This window comes from Rhinolophus ferrumequinum, chromosome 16 (genome assembly GCF_004115265.2).
Source record: "Rhinolophus ferrumequinum isolate MPI-CBG mRhiFer1 chromosome 16, mRhiFer1_v1.p, whole genome shotgun sequence".
Classification (NCBI taxonomy): Eukaryota; Metazoa; Chordata; class Mammalia; order Chiroptera; family Rhinolophidae; genus Rhinolophus; species Rhinolophus ferrumequinum.
The window spans coordinates 61,162,820-61,178,257 of record NC_046299.1 but is presented as its reverse complement, the minus strand read 5'-3'; the positions used below and the strand labels follow the sequence as shown (position 1 = coordinate 61,178,257).

Below are 15,438 nucleotides of genomic sequence, written 5' to 3'. Positions count from 1 at the left end.
GTGAGTGGGTGAACATGCGTGTGTCATGTGTGAGTGTGAACGTGTGTGTGAGTGTGTGTGTGTGTCAAGGTGAAGATGGGGAGGCATTCCTGCACATCTAGCACAGGCCTGGAGCTGTGTGGCTGTCTATCCCAGGCGAGTCCCCACCCTTTGCCCCTCCTATGTTTCTGTCCCTTGTCATTGGTTCGCCGTCCATCAACCCTGGCAGGCGTGACCTGGTGGCATCATCCCGTACTCCTTCCTTTCTTTCCTTGTCTGCAGTCAAGGCTTCCTCTCTGTCCCAGTCTCCCGCCTGCATTCGTGCTCCTGCCTTGGCCGTGGCCTTGGCTTCTGATGGCTTCCAGATCTTTGCCCTCCAGGTCTCATCCCTCCTTACAGAACTGTCAAGTGAATTTTAAAAAATCAAACCCTTCTTCCACCCCAGGGTGTGACATACTGCCCTCTGTGGTCTGCCCTGCCTGGGGCCCCAGCCTCATTTGCACCACATCCCTGGGACCCCACTCTCTGCGGCATCAAAGAGGGCCCTGGCAATGCCATCAGCACACCCACTGAACCCCTGACCGCAGCTCAGCCTGATGCCCAGCTCGGCCCCTTCCCCAGCACTCCCTGAGCAGAGGACTCCTGCCCTCCTTTTGCCTGGTACTGCCCACACTTCCATCTCCTGCTGGCACAGAAAGGTGTTCCCTGGGTGGTGTTTACATATCTCTCCTTCTCTACTGTGAAATCTTCTTGGGCAGCATCCACCCCACCTGGCACCCATCTTGCACAGGGAGGTGTGAGGCTACGTGCATAGTGCCCAGGCTTGGGCAAGGCCAGGTTCTGCAGAGGTGACATTTGGAGGCCCCCGGGGAAGGGTGGTGGCACCCGTGGGCCCCTTGCCATGCTTCACTCCTGGCTCTTCAAAGGCAAGTTCCAGAGGAAACAAATTAAACCCAAGTAAATATCAAAGAGTAATTATGTAAATTAAATATACAAGTAAAAGAACATCTGTCATGAGGTCAGCAGAGCTGTGAAGACGGAGGCTTGCTATGCCAGGGATGGTGAGGAGCAGGAGGGGGAGGCTGGTGGTGGAGGTGGTGGTGTCACCAGAGAGGCAGCCGTCGTTCCCAGCCCTTCCCATGCCTGGACTCTGTCCCAGGTGCTGTGTGCATCATCCCATTTGCCCCTTACCATGGTCCTACCACACAGGAGGCGTCAACCTGCCCATTTCACAGAGTCAGCCACTGACACACAGAGAGCGAGGAGGCATGCTCAGGCCACAGATGGCACCATGGATGAGCCCGTGTCCTGGTATCAGGCTGCCTGGCTCCGACTGTGGGGACACTCAGGCACACATTGGGGCTGCAGGCTGCTCTGGAGCACTGACTTTGTTGCCCCTTGGTCCATCCTCTGCCTCAGAGGCTTGACTTGGAGTGGGCAGGAGGAGCTGAGGCCACAGGCCCTGGTGTTGCTGACCCACAGGCCACCCTGATGCCCTGCCTCTGTCCTGCTGCTTCCTAGCCAGTCCTAGGAATGCCACCGTGGCCATTTTTCTGGGGGCATACCAGGCTCCATGTCCCTCATGGCCAGATAGAGCCGTCAGTGGGTCCCCTACGTGGGCCACTGGATTCCAGGAGGCCTTTGATCCCGACATCCTTGTGGCCTGGAGTACTTTTCCCTCTTGTCTACCCAGAACAGGTCACCTCATTCTGTAGGCCCTGGCTCCTGCGCTGAGCTTCCCATGGTTCCGGCTCCTGCGCTGAGCTCTGAGCTGTCTGGAGACCTTTCCTCCTGCAGACACCGCCTAGGCAAACGTACTCTTTCCCATGCACTTCCCCTGGGTCCTGGCACATCATTGAGCATTGTTTGCTTGTCTTTCCATCGAGCTCCTTGTCTGATCCATCAGATTCTGATCCATCTTGCTAGCCTCCACAATGGGTGTGGCCCAGTATGGGCACCAGACACGTGCTTGGACAAAGCCTGAGTGAGGGTTGTTGTTCGTGGGGCCGAGTCCATATCCTTGTCACTGAGGAGGTGGTAGGCTGCTGCTGGTCCCAGGATGAGTGGGGGCTGAGGAGTGGGGGCTGCAGGTGGTGTCACCAGGTGTCCTCTAGACAGGTCTGCAGATGTGGTACCCAGTTCAGTCGAGGCTGCTGTTTCCAGAAGCATGGGCTTTTTCTCAGTGATTATTTACAGAATTAATGAAGACGCCACATTTCACTTGTAATGTCAGTTATTAATACTGATTGCAAATTAACAGCTGGTAATGGCAGGCACCACATTTTCATCTTCTTGAGATTCTTAAGAGCTAGACTCCAGCACTTGACCAGCCTGCTGCGTGGTCTCTCTGGAGCTCTCTGTGCCTGGTTTGGCCACTCTGGGCTGGGGGAGAGGGCGGCCCTGGCCACCACCATAAGTCTCATGTCTGATGTGGCACCAAGAGCAGAGGCTCTGGTGTAGATGGACCTGGGATAGAATCCCAGCTCTGTTCTGAGCCCAGACTTATCTGTGAAATGGGCATGATCTGGCAATTCCCTCCTGGTGCTTGAGGTTCAGAGGAGCCTCAGCGTTTGCACACACCTGGGGGAGCTGACCTGCCTACTTCCCATCCCTCCCCAGGTGCCTCTGGCTGGTTGATGAATATGGGTAAAGAGCTCTGGCTCTGGCATCAGAGGCCTGGGTTTGAACTCTAGTCCTGCCTCTAACTAGCTGGATGACTTCGGGCCATAGGTCAGGGTATCCTGGGGATTAAATGAGGCAATACATGCAAGATGCTTGGCATACTGCTCCCACAGTCAGACCTTAATAAGTAAGTGCTGTTATGACGGTTCTATTAACCTTACCATCTGTGACATATGTCCTGTCCCGCCACGGGTGGGAGGTCATTTGTCTGTGGCTTTAACAAAAGTCAAAGTCATTGACTTTTTGGCTTTGGAGCCCTCTTGGAAATTCAGATGTGGCTGTTTTGGGTAAACACTGGGAAATCACTTTTCTAGATTTGCTTCTGGCTCTTACTTAAATGAGAGAGAAATCCAGGAAAATAAACAGAACTTTCTTAAAGCATGACTGTGGGTCATTCTTCTTGTCAGCCTGTGTGTACTGATGGAGGTACCCAACCTCTTGGGCTTCGGTTTACCCACCTGTGAAATGGGATGGTTATCCCTTCCTCACAGGCTCTGGAAAAGCAGAAAAGAAATGAAGCATGTACGCACCCAGCAGCTCCGGGCTTCCCTGCTGGGCCCCAAGGACCTGAAGGCATAAAGTGTCCTCTTGGGGCTGGAGGCCAGTCTTCTGCGGGCAAGCCCAGCGGGGTCTTGCTTCCTCCCTGAGGGGCTTGTTGGCACAGGAGAGACTCCTGTTAAGAAACAGGCCATTCTGAGTCCTCATCCTGAAAAGATGGCATCGAGAGCTGCAGGACTTTGCAAACCAACCCTACAATCTTGGAAGAACAACTGCTAAAATCAATACCAAATACCTACGAAGTGAAAGGTGACAGGAATATCAAACTTTATTTGTGAAAATCCTAAGAATCATTAGCATATTACGGATTCTTTAAGAAAATGATCTCACTCAGTTGACTGAAGGGAATTGCAAATCAAAGGGACTGTTTATTACAATGGGAATGAGGGACTTGCCAGATTAAAAAAGATATATTGAAGGAGCCAGGGATTTGAAACATGAAAGACAGTAGCAGATCAACACTGCAGAATTTTATCCAAATACTGGAGTCCAACTTGGAAGAGAAGTTGGTGAAGAATTATTTATAACCCATTTTCATCATAACATGTGTAAAATGCAAATTTTGATCATTATGTAAATTAGTTACTTGGTGTAATTTACTTAATTCAAAGCACTTAATGCAGCGTGGTATGTTTTTTCCAAAGTGCCAGAGTAGACGTTTATTTTAAATTGTTTTTAATCTCGATCTTCCAGCCTGATTATTTAACGTGTTTTTCCCTTCTGTTTGTTTTTTAAATTGAAAGGAACCAAGCTTGGGGAGAAATGAACACGTTATGATCAGGTGATACCCTCATTTCCAGGGCTCCAGGCAGGGGGTGTGGGTAGGGATCACCCCTATGTCTGAAATGACATGTGTGTGCGCATACCATATGTGCAGATGTGCTCACGAGGAGTTATCCAGACAACCCATGCCCCTTTCTGGAGTCTGCTCTCATATGCTTTCCTGGCTGGTTCTGAAACCTGTTGGAGCAGATGGCTCCTGGATATTATGGGCTCCTATTATAGGCAGAAATTTGTTCTCTTTCTCAGAGAATTTTCAATGACACGCCTTCCCCTTTGGTCACTTTACAATTTTGGAATTTCCATTATCACTGAAGGGAGAACCGACCTTTTTAGTCTTCTATTGTGTCCTCCGATTGTCAGGATGGCACCTCCCTTCTTGATGAACCTCTAGAACAAGCGGGATGATTTGTTCATTGGGAACCCTTTTGGGAGTGTTCTCAGTGCTGATGAGAATGTTGGAAGGGTGCTGACAGCCACCGAACGTGTTTTGCTGTCCCAGTAGTGATGTACAGTAGTGATGACAGAATCCCTTTCTGCAGGATTGCAGCGCTCCCACGAGGAAACTGGGGTTAGCTCTATTTTGCAGATGAAGAAATGGACTCAGAGAGGTGGCTACCCAAGGTCATCTGTTGTTGAGGGTGGGATTCAAAACGAGTCCTGCACTTACTCTGTGCTCTCGGGGGCATGTGGCCAGCGGGGCTGCTGTGTGCTTCTCCCTAAGCTGTCTCCCAGGTCAGTCACCACAGGGGAGGGTGGTTGATTATTCCTCAGGTATTGTGATCCGCAAGGCCAGCAGATCAGAAGAGGACTGCCACCGAAAAAGTAGTGTGTTACTCACAGTTCCCAGGAGGATGGGGAGCACCACACCATGGGGACCACCTGGGGAAGCCCCAGGGTTGGTCAGCAGGCAGAGAGAGAGGGAAACTGGGGGCAAGAGCCTCTACTGTGGTTTCTGCTGCAAAGGATGGGAGAGCAGGGTAAGCAGGTTTAGGATTCGCCAGTGTGAATCATTTCAGTGCTCTCTGGGGCATAGGGGTCTCCTAAGTCATCTCGTACTTGGCCCTGGGGAGATAAGAGCAAGTGAATAGTGGCCCAAGGTGTGAGAGCTGATACAGGAGATTGATCCGGTGTGGACCCTAGAGTGGTTGGTTCGCGTATGAAAGAGGTGCTCTGTGGTGAATTGTTTACTCTCTTTAGGAGTTGGCTAACTCTGCAGGGGCAAGGCCCCAGATGTCAAAGCATCAGAACACAGAAAATGAAAGATGTGGTTAATACAGAAAGCAGGGATTTCGGAGGGATTTGAGATGGAATGTCCCAAGGCCAGGTTGGCCATGACTGTTGTCCAGTGACTAGGCCAGGGAAAGCCTCCCTCCCAGACGGACCCTCAGCAAAATGACATAGAGGGGTGGCACAGTGTCCCCAAGGAAGGTAGGGTACCACCTGAGGGTCTTCCCAATTACCTGAAGCCAGCCCCCGCCTGGGCCCTGTGGGCGTTAGCTCTGGGTGATCTTGTCACCCCACGACGGACAGTCCTGCTACCTGTCTTACTGCGAGCCTGCTGGAGGTACCACTCCTGCCCATTTCTGCTCCTCTGTTCGCTGCACTCTGGTAGGACTTCCTTGTGCCCACCTGCCTCCCGTAGAGATGTCCCTTATCACACCTGCGTGGATTGACTGCAATAAATTAATTCATCTGTGAAATGCAGCCTGCAAACGGAACACATTCTGGCACATACAAGATGCTAAGTAAATGGCAGAGGGGAGCCTCTCTCTGCTCCAGGCTCAGTCTCACCAGTAGGCCTGAGCTCCTTGAGGACAGGGCTATGAAGTGTTAAAATTCTGCTGCCCTGTGCGCAGCCTAGGGCCTGGCCCAAAACAGTGTTCTGGAAATATCGGGAATATCAGAGGACGGAAGGAAAAAAGGATGGCAGGCAGGAAGAGATAAAGAGAGGAAGGGAGATGCAGAGCTGAGCAGCCCAGGTTGGCAGGTGAGGCACCAAATGGGTTCTGAGCAGAGGGAAGGGTGTTACTTTGGACTGGAACCACAGTGATCTCTTTTGTGATCTCTTTTCTTGGAAGCGATTGGCGGCTTCCTCACCTGCAGACCCAGCCGCCATCACATACCGTTTCTGTAGCTGTTCTGTGCTTGTGGCAAACATGGTGGCATTTTGAGTTAGTGGTGGGAGGGGAGTGGGCAATACAGGAAGAGGGGAGCCTAGGCAGAGTTCTCGGGAATGAACTTGAACTTGGGTAAACAACGTCTGGGAGGAAATTCAAAGCATCTCTTTGGGGGCCAGGTAAGAGAAATTTCCAAAAAGTCCATTGCATCCAAGTGTCTCAGATTTTGGAAAACTAGCCAATAATTCCCAAACACTTGTAACCGTGAGCTCCGACTGGGTGTGCGGTGGCAGATTTCATACATACATAGTGTATGCCTGTGACGGAGGCTAAAATCTTCATCAGTACTCTTCGGTCTGGGACCTGGTTTGGAAATGGATAAGAGTAGAGGAAGTAATTTGAAACGTGTTCTTTCGTTTCAGTTACTTTTCCGAAAGAATGTATTTAAAATACCCAGTGATTATCTGATTTTTTTTCAGAAGGAGCAGTGGGAAAGTCACAGGGATGACCTTAAATTTTGGAGAAAAACTTTTGCCCAATTCCAATTCCTTGCAGTGGGGCTTTGCCCCCGTCGGATATGTGACCGTGGTGTGGTTGCTGCAGTTACACTGTGCTTCAGGCTGGTTCTTACTTTGGTTCAGTTTGATTCCACAAACTTTTACTGCCCCCGACTCTGTGTTAGGCCTTGAGGGGGGCGGGGGATGGGTGGAGAAATCAGAGAGACTTAGTTCCTGCTTCTCAGGTCCTCGAGTTATGAAGCTCGAGGAGGCGTGGATTCTGACTCTTCTGAGGAGAGGTGTGATTTCAACTGGGTCTAGACGGAGAGGTGGGACTCTGTAAATTTCAAATTGGGAGCATCCAGTGGAGAGTATGCGTGTGGGGTTTGTGTGTGTGTGTGTGTGTGTGTGTGTGTGTGTGTGTGTGTGTGTGTGTGTGTAACGTCCAGGGAAGGGCAGAGAGTTTCTTTTTCTGGAGTTTGGGTGTATGGTTTGTGGTGGTGATGGAAGTAGGGGATGGTGACACAAAAACAAAAACAGAAAAAGCTATTGGGATCAGAGATTCTCTTACATGCCAGGCTCAGATGTGTGGAGTTTATTTATGTACAATAATGAAGTCTCTAGAAGGCTTGTTTCTGATTGATGGATGCTTTTGAGGACATTAATTTCTCGGCAATTTTAAAATAAACTTGTGTTCTTCATGGAAGGTTTTAGAGGAGGGCTATATATGAGCAGATAGGAACTTAGAAAGCATCTTGGCTGAATGCGTGGGAGAGGTGGAGCCCAGGGTCAGGGGGCCCTGGTCGGAGGCTGGTGCAGAAGGCCCAGCGAGGAGTTGACGGGGCCGGAACCTGGGAAGGGATCGTGGCGACGGGCTCGAGTGATGTTGGAGGAGCCCTGGGCCAGTTGTTCTGAGCTTGACTGATGGAATGGGCGGCAGGAAGGAGCCCCGGGAGTAGCTGGGAATGTGACCAGGAGTGTGTGAGGGGAGGGGAGTGGGAAGTAGGTGGGAGCAGAAGGAGCACATCGTGTCTGGCAGCCAAGGGAGGAGAGGGCTTCCGCGAGGGGTCGTTACAGGCTAGGTGCTCTGGAGACGCATGGAAGACAAAGAGAGAGGAGGATCATCTGTCTTTTGGCAGGAGCTGTGGCACAGTGTGGTGTGGGTGGTCAGAGGATGGCCCTGCCTGTGTTCTCTGAGCTGCCTCCTTTCCTGGGGAGCGGGATACCACTCCCTATTCCTGTGAGTGACTGATGCTCTTTTCCGTGGTCCTTGCCTCCCCTCACTGCCTCAGAAAGCCTTGGCCCTTTGCCTTCTCCCGCCCTTCCTGGAATGGGGCCCGGTGTGGCTCCATCAGTTCCCTCCCCAGTGGAGGTGGGTCTGGTTGGAGAGCTGCACCAGCATGGTGGACTGGGCCGGCCAGTCTGCACAGGGGAGGCCCTGGGCTGAAGTCCACAACTCCGTGGGGGCCAAGGTGGCTACTGGGGTGCCCACTCTGCAGCCTATGGGAGCAGCCCCAGCTCTGTCCCTAATCTACCTTCTTGGAGAGTTCTCCCTTCCTGGGGGACAGCAGTGGATAGCTGGCTTTCTTGGGGGAGAGAGTAGGGTGGCATTGCAAACTCAGTCTCCTATAAGTAAAAAAAGGACTTTTGTTGGAGAAGCAGGCTTCGTTGGCTCCATTCCTGGGGAATGGCCTGGAGGTTTACAAAGTTATTTGTGGCATTATGCTCTCAACTGTTATTCTGACCCTGGCCTTCCCTAAGTGCAGCTGAATAAGAGCTTCAGAGGCTGTGAGCTGACCTTTTCAGCCAGGTGGGAGCAGGCCTTTGCTGCCAGGGGCAGTGGTCCCTCAGGCGTGCTGCTTTCAGCCTGCATCACTTTTTCTAGGTGTGAGGATCCAGCGCTGACAGGAAGGTTAAACTCTCTCTGATGGCTCCGTCAGGGGCTGCCCCAAAAGAAGGTAGAAATGCAGCAGCCAAGGACGTGCAGGAGCTCTGAGGCCTTGCTTGTGTTCTCCATGTGGGTCCCGAGACAGTTGTTACCCCCTCCCCACCCCGGCACCTCCTATCCCCTAGGAAATGAAATAGCCCTTTGGGTTGAGATGGTTTTGGGCTGGGGGTCCACAGGGAAGGGACTGAGGGGACTTCTCCCCCAGCCTGAGAGGACCAGCCATGCTGGTGTGATGCGTGAGGTCCCTGGAACCCTACCAGACTTGTGGGCCCACGGGCACGCACAGAGAAGTGCCAGAGCCCTCCTTGAGCACGTGCTCATTTAAATGTGCAGAAAGCACTCCTATACAGACATGGCCAGTCTCTGCCACTGTAAAGAATCGAAATGGTCTTGGAAGGCTCTGGAAGAGCAGTGGGAGCTAGTAGAGGGTATGTGTCAGGGTGCCACCTTCCTGTGTGTCCCAGGAGGCTCTCACTGTCCTGTCCCCTGTGCTCAGGTGTAGGTCAGAGCCCGGGTCATGGGCAGTGAGGATTGTTGGTGTCCAGCCTAAGGGACAGAGTGCAGAAGACCCCAGTGTTTGCCTTGACTGGCTCCCACGCAGCCCCATCGGGCCCGCGGCATGGGAAATGCGTAATGTATCTGATGACCTTGGTCTATCAGTTAGGTACCGCTTAGAAACGAACCATCCACAGCTTAGTGGCTTAGAACAATTGTCATGTATTATTTTTTATGAATCTGTAAATCCATTGGGCAGTTCCACTCTGGACTCACTTGTGCATCTGAATTCAGCTGGCATGTGGCTGGGGGTGGCTGCCAGGGGTTGACCTGACTTTTCATAACGTGTATCCATATCCTGCCAACAGGCTAGCCCAGCGGTGTTCTCATGGTGGTGGCAGGGCCCAAGCGCAGAGACAGAAATGTGTAAACATTTATTCAAACCTCTGCTTAGGCCAAGTTATAACTGTCTTGTCGGACAAAGCAGCTTGTGTGGCCGAACTCACAGTGGGCGCTGGAAGGGTCTTCAAAGTGACAGGTTAGGAGGCATAGAAAGAGGGAGGCCGTTACTGGGGGCCTTGAATGCAGCCAACCGCCCATATGTGGGGACATCATTTACACCGTGCTGGTTAAAGACAGTTTCACAGGTAGTACCATGCAGTAGAACTTCCTGTGATGATCCATCATGTATGACCTGTATCTGTGCTGTCTAACACGGTAGCCGCCAGCCCTGCATGGCTACCGAGTGTTTGAAATGCGGCTAGTGTGACCGAAGAACTGAAAGTGTGATTTTATGTAATTTTAATGAATTTAAGTTTAAGTTTGAATAGCCCCCTGTGGCTCATGGCTGCTGTACTGGACAGCCGAGATCCAGGGTGAAACCGGCCTGCGCACAGCTGGACAGCTGTTGCCTGCTCAGCACAGGAGCTGGTTTGGGCATTGGTGTCTGCTCAGGGCTGGGATGTTCAAACTCAGAATTGGCAGGTGTGAGTTGTGCTGTGCTCAGGAGCGGGAGGGGCTGGGCTGGACACCAGCCCTGAATTTTTCTAGTTGCGGGTCCCCTCCCCCCTGTTGCACTTCTGCTCCTTGAGGCATCTCTGCAGATTTGCCCTGCCATTCCCTGCTTGGTGAAGAAGCACCAAAGAACCTCTTCAAACTTTTCTTTTGAGAGGCTTTGGGGCTGCAGATCTCCAGGGGCCAAACAGACTGATGGGGACCGCCCGGCATCTCTGGGAATCCGAGGGGTGTTGACAGCCTGGGACCTGTGTGTTGGGAGCCCTTGGTGCTGGGACAGGCGTAAGGCATTGTGTGGTCCTCTCTCGGTCACCTTTCCTCAGTTGGCAGCCCTAGATGAAGAGGGCCCATCCTGCTACCTGGCACCTTCTTTCTGCCTGCCTTGGTGGGCAGAGCAGCACTGAGGTCCCTGTGCTTTGCAAGGCAAGTAGCTCTGGGCACTTGTCTGTGATCCAGGGGCCAGATTGCTGATGGACACAATTGACTGAGGTCATGGCTGGACTGGAACACAGGTTCCACTGGCTTGAATATCAGTCACGCGTTTGCCATCTGTAGGTGGGCTCTCATTTGGGCACTGCTGTGCCCTCCCCACGGGCCATACGGAGGTGGGCTCTCTGTGCTTCCCAGGCACAGGCCCCTAAGACACAAGCAGGTGGTATCTTTAAGTACTGTGGGTTCTCACAGTCGTATGAAAATGGTAGTCGGTGACTTTCATCTCCAGTTTACAGATGGCCAAAACGAGGCACGAAGTGCATGGGTTATTTGCCCGAGTGTTTAAGGAATGATAGTAAACGCTAAGTGTGTGAGTCCATGGCAGGTACTTAGACCCTATTCCAGGGCTTCCCCTTGTGGTCGGGCATAGGGACACCCTGCATAGACCCCACCCCCCGCCAGCACTCCAATCATGACCACCATGGAATCCTGCTCTCCTCCCTGGCACTCTGTTTGCTTCTCCATCACTACTCTTGTCACGATCAGCTGGGACTATACTTATTCGTGAGCCGGTCCTCTGGCAAGACAGGCAGCCCAGGGACCATGCAGCAGCTCGCACGGAGCCTGGCACATGTGGAACTCTGGAAGTTTGTGGAATGGGCATGAAGTAGAAGTTTGGGAGAGGACCTGGTTGGGAAAAGCATCTGGTTGAATTAACACTGTTTACTTTGAATTTGATTCTTGGGCTAGGGCGTGCCTGTGGCAGCCCCTGGGAATCCCAGGCACTGGGAGAATACAGCTTGTGTGATCTGGGCAGGCCCAGAGTATCCCTGAGAGGGAGTGGCTCAGGTGTGGGTCTTGTTTTTGGGAGCTGGAATGCAGATATGGGCCAGATGAAGGAAACATCCCAAGCTATGAAAAAGTGCTTATGGGTTGAGACTTTGGGAAGCAAGTGACAGAAATCCAACTCGACTTGGCTTAGTAAGAAAGAGTATTCTTTGGCTCATGGAACTGAAAAATCCAGGAGAAACAGGCTTCAGACATAGATGGACCCAGAGGCTTACATACCATCCTCAGGACCAGGTCTCATGCTGGGAACTGCTTGCCTCATTGTTGGCTCCATTCTTGAGCAGGTGTCCCTTTGGGGAAGCCAGATGGCTTAGGGAGGGCTGCTGCTGAGAGAAGATTTGGGCTCTGGTTAAAAAATATACTTAGCACCCTTAGCTCTCACAACACTAGGTTTATACTACTATGCGATATGATTGGGCTCCAGGCTCCTTCTGGACACCTGTCCCCTGGTAATTTATTCCAGCTTCCCCTGCTCCTCTCCTGCCCTGGGCTTGCATCCTGGCCTCTTGGCGACTACGGGGGAAGGAGCAGGCCTGTCTCCCAGGTGCTGGGATGGCACTCAGTGCACTGTCTTGGACCATCTGCTCACTCCTGAACTAGTCAGGATGTGACATTCTGGTTGGACTTAGGGTGAGTTACCTGGCTGGAAAGAGAGTAGAGAAGGCGTGTTTCATCCAGGAAAATCAGGTCCTGGGAACAAGACAGGATCCCAAGACTCAGGGCCGGGGTGTGAGGACATGGGCCGTTCAGTCACAGCACAGGGGCCAAGGCTGGGCCTGCTCCAGGCAGGGCCGTCAGTGGCCTTAGATAGCCGCTGAGGGTCGAGGAGCCTCGGCCAGAGGCAGTGGAGGAAGGTGGGGGACCAGGGAGCAGGCCAGGGACCACCAGCACGTGTAGCCATGAGGCCAGAACTGCCAGAACTTTCACTGCCTTCAGGTGAAAACAAGAGAGAAAGAAAGGGAGCTCATCCTGAGGCTTCTGTCCGGCCATCGGACCTGTTGAGTGGCAGAAAGCGCTCCCCACAGTGGGAGACACCGCGGCTGGGTGCTGGTGAGGCCAGTTGGGACTAAAGCAGTGTCTTCCAGCCTTCATTCAGTGCACCACTGAGATAGACTTGAGCCCTGGCTTTGGGTGGTGGCCTGTACTGGGTGGGGAGTGTTGGAGTCCCACCCTCCACCGTCCTTTTCCCTTAAAGATGGTTCTCTCCTCCTCTTCTCCCACTGCTCAGATATCCGTGGGCTCCAGAGCTTTCTGGACCAGGCCTCGCGGCTGGGCCTTGACGTCTCTTTACAAAAGGTGGACAAGAACATCAGCCACGTGTTCACTAGCCTCTTCACCACGATGAAGACGGAGGAGCTGAACCGCTACCGGGACACGCTGCGCCGTGCCATTCTGCTGCTCAGCCCACAGGGGGCGCACTCTTTCATCAACGAGGTAGGTGGTGGGGCTTGTGGCCACAGGATTGGCTACCCAGAACTCCACGCGGGTGGCTCAGATGGACTGCAAGCACAGTCTACTCGTCTCGCATGGCCAAAACGGATGTGGGGACCCTGGGGGACACCGAGCACAACTTGGCTCCTGATTGGCCCAAAGCAGGTGACCCGAGACCTGCCCAGATGCTGAGAGGTTGGGGGCCCCTAGAGGGAAGCCTGTGTACAAGTCACTGCCAGAGATTTCTGAGGCAAAACTCAGGCTGTTTTTTTTTTTTTTTCTTTTAATTCTTCTCTTTGTTGACAGGTGTAATCCTCTAGGGATAAAATAAATTTCCAGCTCTCTGTAGAGGTGGGCAGCTCTGCCTGGGGATTTGTTAGCATTTGGAGGAGGTGTTGGTTGCATATCGCCAAATGATAATACATGGTGCATCGGCTTGGTTTTTTTGGTGCATGGGCTAATCAGTGATTTAAAAAACAAAACAAAACAGGAGGGGTTAGGAGGGGTTAGGACCTTCTGATGAAGACAGGCCCACCTGTTTAACAAATAATTCATTAGTTTCAGAACAGACAACTGGAAATACTCTGTGAGCTGGCGGATTGGTGCCAGTCCTGGTGGTGTAATGGCAGAGGTGAGAAGGTGGAGTTGGCAGGTTTCTCTCTGGCCTGGGTTAGTTTCAGGGGGTGTGGTGTGCCTGGAAGCAGGGGTGGGCTGAAGGGGGCACAGGGTGGCCGAATGCTCCCTGCAGTTTCCCCTCCAATCTCTCACCTGGTTGGTCCACTCTGAATGAAAGTAAAACGAAGTGAAAGGCAGAATTATACTAATTCCATAAGCAAGCAAAGTAATAAGATTGCTTATTCTGCTTTCCCTTCTAATTAATTATTACTCAAAATGCTGCCTCATGCATCAGGAACCAGCACGAAGCCCAGTGCTGGAGAACTTCAAATTCGGAATGCTTAATTTGGTGCAATTGGCCGGCAGCCCTGATGCTCTCAGCTAATCAGGCTCTGGATACACCGGTGGTCAGCCAGGCTGTGATGTCCTGTCGGCACTCGGCATTTTCACAGGAACATGTTTTCCTGTAGGAAGGGATTCAGGCCAGTCATGGGCAGCCCTGGATGAGCAGCCCTAATATGTCCAGGCTATCCCAGAATGTTCCCAGCAGTGTCTGCTCATAGGACAGCTTTTCTCCTTGTTAAATTCCCCAGCTGGAATCAGCTCCAGTGATGGTGTCTGCTAACTCTGCTGCCAGCCTCCTCCCTCTCTTTTCTCACCAATCCCTTGCCTCCTCTCCTTGCTTCCTGTCTTCCTTGCCCCTGATCTGCCGTTAAGCCTAGAAGTGCAAAGAATATTGGTTTCTGAGTTACACAGATTTGGGGTCAAGTCCCCCACTTATTATTATGTGGCCCTAGGTAATTGGCTTCACCTTCATAACCTCAATTTCTTCATCTATCAAGTAGGAATGAAGGAGATGACAGATACGATAAAGCATTTGGCACGTTGCTTCTCAAGAAGCATCCGTTCTCTTTTCACTGACACATTCATCATATCCCTTCCTGAGAATTCAGCCCTTCCCCTCTTCCTAGGCCCTTCAAGGATTTAACACAGAACCAAGAATGGCCTAAGAATATTATTTCCGAGTGGTTAATTATGCAAACTCCTGCAGTATTGGATAAGCTTGGCTTGGCTTTGGCTGGTTGCCCTCTCTTTCCCCTAGACTGTGTTTGCAAAACCTTTGCTTTCCTGGATGCTATGGAGCTGGGGATGCCCCTGCAGTGGCCTCTCGGGCAAGAATGACAAGCCCCTGGGAGTCGTGGCCAGAGACTGTGGGGAAGAAGGCCACCTGGGCTTCGTTGCCTTCAGCTCTAGCTAGTCAGAGTCTTGGTCTCTGGTCCCATCGGGAGTGGGGGGCACCATCATTTCTGGGATGCCCACCATATGCCTGACCCTTTCTGTGCATCCTCTAATCCTCCTGCTTTACAAATGAAGCAACTGAAGATGAAAGAGTTAAAGGACTTGATTAAGGTCACGCAGGTAGCCACCAGGGGATTAGACAGAATGCACGTCCAGATTGGACCCATTCCAGAGCCTTCTCTGCCATGTTGCAGGGATGACACAGAAAGTACATGGTATTGCAGTGACTGTTGTGGGTAAAACATGGCCGTGCTGGCTTCATGGAGGAAGATATGGTTCCAGGGTCTGGCAGAAGGTTTAGGGCGCTTCTGCTGAAAAAATTTTAGTGCATCTAGGTATGGTGCATTGGTAGGGGAAGGGCTCTGGACTCTGGAACATGACCTGTATTACCTGTGTGGCTGGCTGGACCAGCAGGTCCCCTAGAGAGACCTGGGGATGTCGTCCCCACAAGAAACCGGCTTTGCTTGAATCTTTTACATTTTGCTACATGGAATTATTGGGAAAACTGGCACTTATACTGTCATTAGTGACAAATTCTGCATGACACAGACCTGGCTGCCCAGGACCCTCCAGGCTGTCAGTGCTGCGTTGGGAGCCGCCATTCCTCCCAACATCCGGGGCACATCCATTCACTGTTGGGGGGCTTGGCCTGGGGGCCCTGTGCACCACCAGCTTCTCTGTGATCCCATTTTATGGGGGGCTACCAGGGGTGACAGCACTCTGGTCTCTTGGCCCCAGA

General features: G+C 52.2%; 1 protein-coding gene across 2 annotated transcripts in view; it reads left to right on the top strand.

Moving 5' to 3' along the window:
* GRID1 (glutamate ionotropic receptor delta type subunit 1) overlaps window positions 1–15,438 on the top strand; it is a 697,974-nt gene that overhangs the window by 206,833 nt on the left and 475,703 nt on the right. For both annotated transcript variants that reach the window (XM_033131343.1, XM_033131344.1), the window contains exon 4: window positions 12,583–12,788. In XM_033131343.1, the coding sequence (XP_032987234.1) occupies window positions 12,583–12,788 (206 nt within the window). The remainder of the gene's footprint in view (window positions 1–12,582; window positions 12,789–15,438) is intronic.